Raw genomic sequence first — 9058 nt, 5'->3', positions numbered from 1 at the left:
TCCAGACAGCATTGGGCCAGGGAGGATCTTGGTCCATCCTGAAGTTACCTTATCATCCTTTGTGTTAGCTGTGAGCAGCTACAACAAAGACCAGAAAAACTATCTGTTTTAAGGCCTAAGGTCTGAGAAGGCAGGGGGCCCTTCTGCCCAATCAAAGATCAGGCAAGTAAAGTTATTTTGACATGAACAGGTTACAACAAATGACTGAGGGAGACCCATTTTATGATGGGATGGAGGGGATATCTGAAATCTAACCCATCCCTTGTGTAGTGGAAATCACTACACCAGTTAAGGGTGCATTGGTGCCAAGTCCTGGCCTGGTAAACAAATAGTTTGTCTTTATACCTGAATTGCTATTCAAAAGTCACAAGGTCAATTGCCAACTCTTCCATATCAACAACCAGTTAATTTTCCCATTTGGTCACTTCAACACACAGGCCTAAAGAAAGAACTAGAAATTGACTAAAGGTCTAATTTCTTGATACTGCTGACTGATCTTTTTAACTGGAGATGCCGGGGACTGAACCTGGGACCTTCTGTATGCCAAGCTGATGCTCTGCCACTGAGCCATGGCCTTCATGCTACTATCCCCTTCTGCAGCATAAAACCAAGAATCTCAGTTAATATTAAGGTTGCCATCCTCCTCGAGTCTTCCCAAAATTACAACTGATCTTCAGACTACAGAAATCCAATCCCAATGACAAAATGGCAGCCTTGAAGGCTGGAGTTTATGGCATCACCTTCCCAGAGTTCCCTCCCCTCCCCAACCTCCACTCTCCCCAGGCAACGCCCCAGTTCTTCAGGAATTTCCCAAATTGGAGTTGGCAGTTCTTGTGAACACTTAACAAGTTTCTATTTCATTCTTCCTGTTTATTATTTACATAGATTTACTGAGTAACTAGCTGTATTTCACAGCCATGAAACATGTTATACAGAAGCTAGCTCCAAATGGCCATGGAACCTCCTCTCCCAACTCACCCTATTCCACGTTCTCCTTTCTTCCTTATGACCCACCTGCAAGAGCCAGGAGAAACAGTGCCTTAACACTTAATAATGCAGTCCTAACAAGAGTTACACCTTTCTAAACCCATTGACTTTATGGATTTTGAAGGGTGCCACTCCATTTAGACTTGCACTGCTAGTGGGAACACATATAAACAGATGACGGAGCTGTTCTTTTCCAGCTTTACTCTCTTTCTTCTCACCCATAGCAAATAACAGCAATATGAGGACCATGCATTTTAAAGGTTTTAAAGAAAACGTATAGTGCAATCCGGTGCAATGTTAGAAGCAGAAGCACTTCCCAGGGGAGGAAGCAGCAGACTGTGGCTTTGTTTGCTGGGGGGCGGGGGATGAATGAATGAATCTGCAGTGGATGGAACTAAAATGAATGGTTGCAGCACTTTCTCAAAAGAGGCATTCTGGACAGGGTGCAGGGGAAAGCATGCCTGTTCTAAAAAAAACTTCCGCAAGTAATTACATTAAATGAGGGTTGCCAACTCCCAAGTTGGGAAATTCCTGGAAATTCAGGAGCAGGGCCTGGAAGGTTGAGGTTTGGGGCGGGGATGCCATACAGTCCAGAGCAACCATTTCCTGTGTGCTGTGTTGAGTGCTATCAGGTCAGTTGACTTATAGCAACCCCAAAAATTAATGACCTCCAAAACGTCCTCTCCTTAATGGCCTTGCTCAGGTCTTGCAAAGTGAGGGCGGTGGCTTCCTTGCTTGAATCAGCCCCTCTTACCTTGGCTTTTCCTCTTTCTCCTTCAGCCTTCAAATTTCCCTAGCCTATCGTCTTCTCATAATATGACCACAGTCGGATAGCTTCAGTCTGGTCATTTAACTTCTAGGGAGAGATCACGCTTGAGTTGATCTAGAGCCATTTCCTCTAGGGGAAACTAGTCTCTTATAGCACGCCCTATTTTTCTTTTTTTAAACACACATCTGATTAATCAAAGGGAACTTTTTAAGCGCTCAAAAGATTGCTAACAAATACAAATTAACTTTAAAAGGAAAAGCCCCTCCCCGAAGCCAAAGCGCGCACCGAACGTACACGAAACAGCCGCCCCGGCGCGCAAAATCTACGAACACAACCACAACGTCTCCTCCTCTGCACCGCCCACCTTCCTTCCTCTAAGCTCCTGCAAAGCCTGGCGGGCGGAGTCCAGCGGCCGCGGTGGCCAATGGACTTGCGGTAAGGAAGCCGGGGAGGGCGAAACGTAGCGAGGCGCTTGCGCCGGGCAAAGGCGAAACGGGGCCGGGTTCGGCCGAGGAGGTGATGTCGCTTTGGGGCCCAGTTATTACGAGGGGGCATTTAGTACGGGAGGGCTCATTGCCATCGTAGCCGGAGTCCCTCTTCTCTCGCGTCTGATCTGCCCCGGGGGGGGGGGGCGGGGTGGATAAGAGGGGGGGGGGGGGGGGGAGAATAAGGACCCTGCTGCGGAGTCCCTTCCACCCACCTCCCTGTGTCCTCCCCCGGCTTCCCCGATTCCCAGAACGGGCTCCGTTTGTGGCCTCTTTTTGTCGAGGCTGCTGGGTTGGAAAGTGGAGAAGAGAGGGCCGGCCTGGTAGTGTTTGGGGCGGTTAGATTCAGCGGCAAAATAACCTGGATTCTGTTGAGACTCTAAACTGCACTTTGCTCACCTCTCTTGAAAGAGGAGGACATTGGGGTGGTGGAAGACTGTGGTCCTCATAGTGTGTATCATCCTCCCCCTAAACTGGAGCCCCCCCACCCCTCCTTTTTCTTTCAGTGGCCCTGTACTCTCAAGGAGTGATGAGCATGCTCTTTCCTTCGTATTTAATGATTTAGTATTTATTGATTTGCTTTTACTTTGCTTTTTGCACTTACAAACTTATTTCTTTTCTATATATGCTTTGTATGCAGAAGATCCCAGATTCAGTCCCTGGCATCTCCAGTTAAAATGGACCAGGTAGTACATAATATGAAAGACCTCCACCTAGAGATGTAAAGTTTCCAGAAATTCTGAAGGGGGAAGGACTTTTCCCCCTTTTCCCTGGGGAAAAAATGGAAATTTTGGGAACCTCTGGGTTCCAATAAGCCTCTGAATCCCAGTGCCAGGAGGCAACATTGAGGGAAGGTCTTGGCCTCTATCTCCTGATCATGTATATTCTAGGGTTTGTTCCCTCTAAGCTGTGGAGTCTTGTGAGCAAAAATTCTACTTTGTGAGCTACTGGCACTAAAGTTGTGAGTGAGCGACTTGGCTGCTGCATAACTTAGTTAGCTCTGGAGCCATTCTTCCTGAGTTAAGACAAAAAAGTGTGAGCTGGAGGCTAAAAAACTGTGAGCTAGCTCACACTAACTCAGCTTAGAGGGAACACTGGTTTCTAATATTTTAATTACCTGAGATCAAGATATTGCACATGCCTTTCAGGATAGGCGGAACTAGTCCTAGGGCATAGAAATCACCTCTAAAACTTGGAAGTTTATGTTATCTAGAGGCTATGTATTCTGTATAAGTTTGACCTATTCAGTAATTGTATCCTTCCCCTAAACGTATAGCAAAAATTTATGACCTATCTTCAAGTAATTGTTGGTATTGTGATGATCCATCTGTGGATTTAGTTCACATGTGGTTGTTGTGCTAACATGCAAAGGGATATTGGGCTAAGAGCATTGATCTGATGATCTGTTAAGCATATAATACTGGCATCTCCAGAATCATTTCTTTTAAACCAAGTCTAGCCGTATCCATCTAAATTCCAAGTTATTCTTTTATATGTGATTACTACACCCAGGCTAGTCTTTGTGAGACACTGGAAATTAATTGCGTTATGCTTTTGGAGTGGCTTGATAAAGTAAATGACACTTCTTTTTTTTGGTTAAAATAGCATTGTTACAGGGAGGTCAGTGTTTGCACCAGCTGGAGGGAACATCTGGGCATAAGTAACCCTACCAAAATCTATGTTTAGTTAGATTAAAGAATAGTATGGCTAACTTTTATGAGCTGTGTTATAAATTAAATAAATAATTTAATTGAAAAGTTATAAATGCCTTAGCAAAAGCAAAATTTCAAATATATGCAGTACTTGAGAGAAAATGACAAGCTGATACACCCTATGCTATCTTAGCACATATACCTTAATTTTTGCTGTCTGATTGGCAAGAGCTCAGTTTTCAACAGAAGCTGTGTGACTTTCCTCTGAGCCTTTCATACAGTTTCTGCCCTACCTCCTTTGGATCTCCCACCTCCCAGCAAAGTAGGGGAAATAAGCTATGTCACCCAGTCTTTGGGTAGGCGTGTCACAGTGGTTTGAGGGAGAGGTGAAAAGGTCAGCCACATGGGAAGAGTCAAGTCAAAAGGACCACAGTAAGCATGCAAGCTGTCATAATAATAATTATCGGATGGCAGTGGGTGTAGTATAGCCAGGAGATCTGAAGATTGTCTGGCACTCTGAAGCTCTAGGTCTTTTTGTGGTGAGCTAGGTTTATTTGGAGTGTGTGTGTGGGGGGGGGGGGCTGAGAGAACTGTGACTGACCCAAGGTTGCTCAGCTGGCTTCATGTTCATCGAACCCGGTTCCCTGCATGCTCCCCTGATGAAGATTAGGTGTCCTAGGTGCAGAAATGCATGTTAGATTTAAGAGCATGCCCACCTTGGAAACATTCATAGGAGGAAACATTCATAGGAGGAAACATTCATAGGAGTTTTTCAGTGCTCCCCCAAATTTCCAATTTTTCCATAGGAAAAATGGGGGGGAAAGGCCATGAATTTTTCTGAATTTCTGAATTTTTCTGTCACACCTCTACCTCCACCTGCGAAAACAGAGAACTGCTGCCAGGCAGACTGACCTTGATTGACAGAGGGTCTGAATCAGGATAAGGCAAATTTGTGTGTGTTCAATTGCTTTCTTGTTCTTTTCTTGGTCCTACTTCACAGCTCTGTTGACCATCAAAGAAGAAATGGTGTGCAATTCTCCCCATAGGATTTCACGATCAATGAATTCATGGCCGCCATTCAGTGCCATTGGGAGGAAAACAGCTCTTCTCTTGGGGACAGTGTTGTTGTTGAAAACCTGCCTTTCACCCCAACAGTCAATGATGTGTTACTCGTTGATACGGACCCTGCAGGGAATGGCAGGGCCCCCTTGGCTGCGATCAGATGTGCCTTTAGTTCCGACTTAGAGGCTGATGCCTGGCAGATCTAAAGTGCATGATCAGACAGCAACATCTGTGAAGGGTTCCACAATTGTCGACGCCCCGTCCTGGTCCACCCCAAAAATGGAGTAAAAAGACACTTGTGGTCCTAATGGTTACCGACAGGCCATGGATGGATTTTCCCTAGTCTGATCACTCAAGCGCGCTCTCAGGCTGTTGGGATGGTTTGCTCATTCCATCCCGACTGGGCACCTTTTTTTTTTTGCTCGCTTAGCAATATGCACATAACTGCATAATCGTCCCCATCTCTAGTCCAGCTTTGAAAATGAGTAGGAAAGGGAGTAATCTTTGTCAGGCGACCATGGCCCACTGTGAACCAAAGGGATCACAGTGCTTTGTGGAAGGACTGGTGAGCGGTCAAAGTGGAGACTTGACTCCTGGAAGTTGGAAAGTGCGTGTGCAAAAAACTGCACCCTCGTTTATGCACATGCGGAAAAGCAGACCAAAAACCCCACCTTCGCCCGTCCACGCCATCTGATTGTGCAGTAACAGGCTGAGCCCACAGCAAAACGAATTATATTGGGATGTCTGATCAAGCTACTCTGTTTCAAATACCAAAGGATGAAATAGGAGCGTTTCCTGACCACACCAAATGGCACGTCTGACCATAGCCCTTGTGGCACAGAAGTCCTCCTCCTGCCCAACATAATCATGCAGAGTTTCCGAGTGAAAACATTTTTCTTTTGCTGTTAAGTCACAGCTGACTTATGGTGACTCTGTAGGCAAGAGGCATTCAGAGGTAGTTTACTATTGCCTGCCTCCTTGTAGTGACCCTGCTGTTCCTTGGTGGTCTCCCATCCAAATACTGACCAGGGCTGACCCTGCTTAGCTTCCGAGATCTGATGAGATCAGGCTGTCCAGGCCAAAGCCCTTTAAGCTGTGAAGTCTTGTGAGCAAAAATTCTACTTTGTGAGCTACTGGCATTAAAGTTGTGGGCGAGCAATTTAGGTACTGCATCAATTAGGTTGCTCTGGAGCCATCCTTCCTGAGCTAAGACACAAATGTGTGAGCCGGAGGCTAAAAAACTGAGCTAGCTCACACTAACTTAGCTTAGAGGGAACACTGAGGACAGCAATCCTTCCTGGAAACTATGCAGGGTATTTCAAGAATTCAAGGGGCGTTGTGTAAATCGAAAGCCATCATGGTGTAGTAGTTATTCTTAACTAGGATCTGGGAGACCCGGGTTCGGATCCCCACTTTGCCATAGCAGCTTGTTGGGTGGCCTTTGGCCAGTCACACAATCTCAGCCTAACCTACCTTTCAGGATTGTTGTGAGGAAAAAAGAGAGGAAAGCAGAATGACATAAGCCACTCTGGGTGAGAAAGGTTGAGATATAAATAAAGTAAATAAATAACCTCTGAAGAATAATTGCTGCATCTCTTCTAGCTCACATATTGATGAAGAGAGGAAGGAGCCCTACTTGAGTGTGAGATGGGGTAACATCCTTTTTAGGTTGAGCGAAGCCGGGGAGAGCTGGCTTGCTGGTGGGGAGCTCAAAAATGGCTGTGCTGTTGCGTATGGCAGCTGGTGTTTTGCATTTCTTGCCAGGTTATTTGCATTTGCTTTTGAATTTGTTACTGAAAAAAATCATATCCTCCCTCTTTCCTTGGCCTCTATAAAGCCAAAATGCAAGGCCGGCTGCATATTTGCTCTGCAAAGAGGGTGGCTTGAGGGATTTGCTTGTGCTTGTGGTGAGTTTATCTGCTGCAGATAGCCCTTTAGATTTCCAAAAGTCACTGCAAATGCTGTACTTTCCTAGACCAGTGGCCCATCAAGTTCAGCTTTCTCTTGGCAAGGGCAAGCAGCCAGAATCCTCTGTGAAGCCTACAAGTAGAGTATGAAGGATAATTGAGTGGAAGGGAGGGTAGATTTCAGAGCTAGTCATCCAGGGAGGCAGTTTTTATTATATGCTCCTCATTTCTAGTCCTTTATAAATAGAGAGCAGGGCTATTTTATTCACTGCATTTGTAGCTTGCCTTTCTTCCTAATGGAGACCCATAGCAGCTTACATTGTTCTCCTTTCCTCCTTTTAGCATCACAACAACCCTGTGAGGTAGGTTAGGCTGCAGGGGTGTGACTGGTCACCTGGCAAAGCTTCCATGGCAGAATGGGGATTCAGTTGTGGGTATCCCAGCTCCTAATGCAACACTCTGACCATGACACCACACTGGCTGTCACCTGGGTAGGTGTCCATTTGCCCTTCAGGTACCGATCCAGTGAAACCAGTGGTCAGAATTGTGGTCATCTTGAAGGTGCACTCTGATTCATTCTTTTTTTCAGCAGCAGAATTGTGCAGCTGTGTGAAACCAGGCAAATAAACTACATGTACTTCTGTAAAATGCATTGTTCTGAATTCAGATGAATAGCCCCAGCTGTGTCCAAAGCCAGCTCCTACTGGAAGATTTGCTTCCAGAAATTGATTTAGGCTTCAGACACATGAATTTTTCCTCTGTGCTCTCCTTTTCACATCTGCAGGACTCGAAGGAGCCATGTGGCCCATTCTTTGGGTGACCATACGGGCCTATGCCCCCTACGTCACATTCCCCGTGGCCTTTGTGGTAGGGGCAGTGGGATATCACCTGGAGTGGTTCATCCGTGGCCAGCCGCCTCCGCAGCCACCTGAGGAGGAGAAGAGCATCTCAGAGAGGAGGGAGGACCGCAAGCTCCAGGAGAGTGCTGGAAAGGACCTCACCCAAGTGGTCAGCCTTAAGGAGAAGCTGGAATTTGCCCCCAAAGCTGTGCTCAACCGGAACCGGCCGGAGAAGAGCTAGCCCTCCCAGGATGGCCAGGGGCCCTTCCTGTTCAAAAGGTTGATGCTGATTGGTTGGTTTTCTGATTCCATTGCTCTGACCTTGCCCAAGCCCAACCAGTCACTGTCTGCCATTCATGCCTTCACCATTTTTGCTGTGCTGCAGTTGGCAGGGATGGCTCATGCTACTAGAATCCATCAGAGGTAGGGGAAGAGATATGGACTTCGGAGACTTCTCTGTAAGGGATGCTGGTCTTGTGATGGAACTTCTTCCAGAGTTCTTGGTGAAGGTTCCATGTTGCATCTGAGCCAGAAGACCTTCTTCCTCTCCACTGTGGTCTGCTCAGGGTCCATACTGCACCTTGGCATGGGCAGGCTTTCAGAAGAACACCCAAGAAATATGGTAGCCTTGAGTTGATGGGGGAATCTCTTGTCTGGAGGGTGTCGGGTGACCTGAATCCTCTTTCCTTCTCCAAGACTTCCAAGCTGGAGAGAAACTGTAACCACCAGAGGAGGTGGTTAGCTGAGCATCTCTGCCATGCTGCTACTCAGGAAATCAGATGTTTCTTTCTCAAGGAGTTTCTGTCGATGGCGTATGAGGTGCTGGCTTTTGAGGTGGGGAGGAGCATGGGGCTGCCATTGAAATTAAAAATTAAAACACTTTGAAAAGTTGGGGGCCTGTCATTTCAGTGGGTGGGCGAGTGGGAATGAATTTTTGTCCTGTTTGAATTCGCTTCTGCAGTGGATTTCAAAGGTACGGTCAATAGATGTTCCCGGAGGAGAGCATGAGCAGTCATCTGGAAGATGATTTGCCCATGGCTACTGGTCTTCCCTGGCGTGGTCTGACTAGCAGACTCAGCAGGGTGATGAACTGCAGTCAGAATCCTCCACTGCAGAGGCGCCTTGTGAATAAAATTATCATGGAAAGCATCCCCTCAAGCCTGAAAGTTTGACAACCATGGAATGCAGAATGGTATTCCCTGTTCTGCGTTTACCTCAGGAAAGAGATTAAAAACAGCCTGATACGTCTGCCGACAGTACAGATTCCAGAAGTGTGTCTCATCACTTCCCCTCAAATCGTGGTCTGAAGTTCGCACTCAGCCCTTTCCAATCCACTGTGAGCACAGTTAGATACAAT

General features: G+C 46.6%; 1 protein-coding gene across 2 annotated transcripts; it reads left to right on the top strand.

The window, feature by feature from the left end:
- Positions 1-2148: 2148 nt before the first annotated feature.
- Positions 2149-8553, top strand: SMIM12 (small integral membrane protein 12). 2 transcript variants are annotated; one of them, XM_015423823.1, is made up of 2 exons: positions 2149-2191; positions 7647-8553. In XM_015423823.1, exon 2 carries the CDS (start codon positions 7661-7663, stop codon positions 7940-7942), a length of 282 nt encoding a protein of 93 aa, XP_015279309.1. In that variant the 5' UTR covers positions 2149-2191; positions 7647-7660; the 3' UTR covers positions 7943-8553. The 2 variants fall into 2 exon arrangements, with proteins under 2 accessions (XP_015279309.1, XP_015279308.1); XM_015423822.1 differs by lacking the exon at positions 2149-2191 and adding an exon at positions 2196-2272.
- Positions 8554-9058: the final 505 nt, after the last annotated feature.

The sequence above is a fragment of the Gekko japonicus genome, unplaced genomic scaffold (assembly GCF_001447785.1).
Source record: "Gekko japonicus isolate JY-2015 unplaced genomic scaffold, Gekko_japonicus_V1.1 scaffold180, whole genome shotgun sequence".
NCBI classification, from domain to species: Eukaryota; Metazoa; Chordata; class Lepidosauria; order Squamata; family Gekkonidae; genus Gekko; species Gekko japonicus.
The sequence above is the reverse complement of the archived record's forward strand: the minus strand, read 5'-3'. Positions and strand labels throughout refer to the sequence as shown.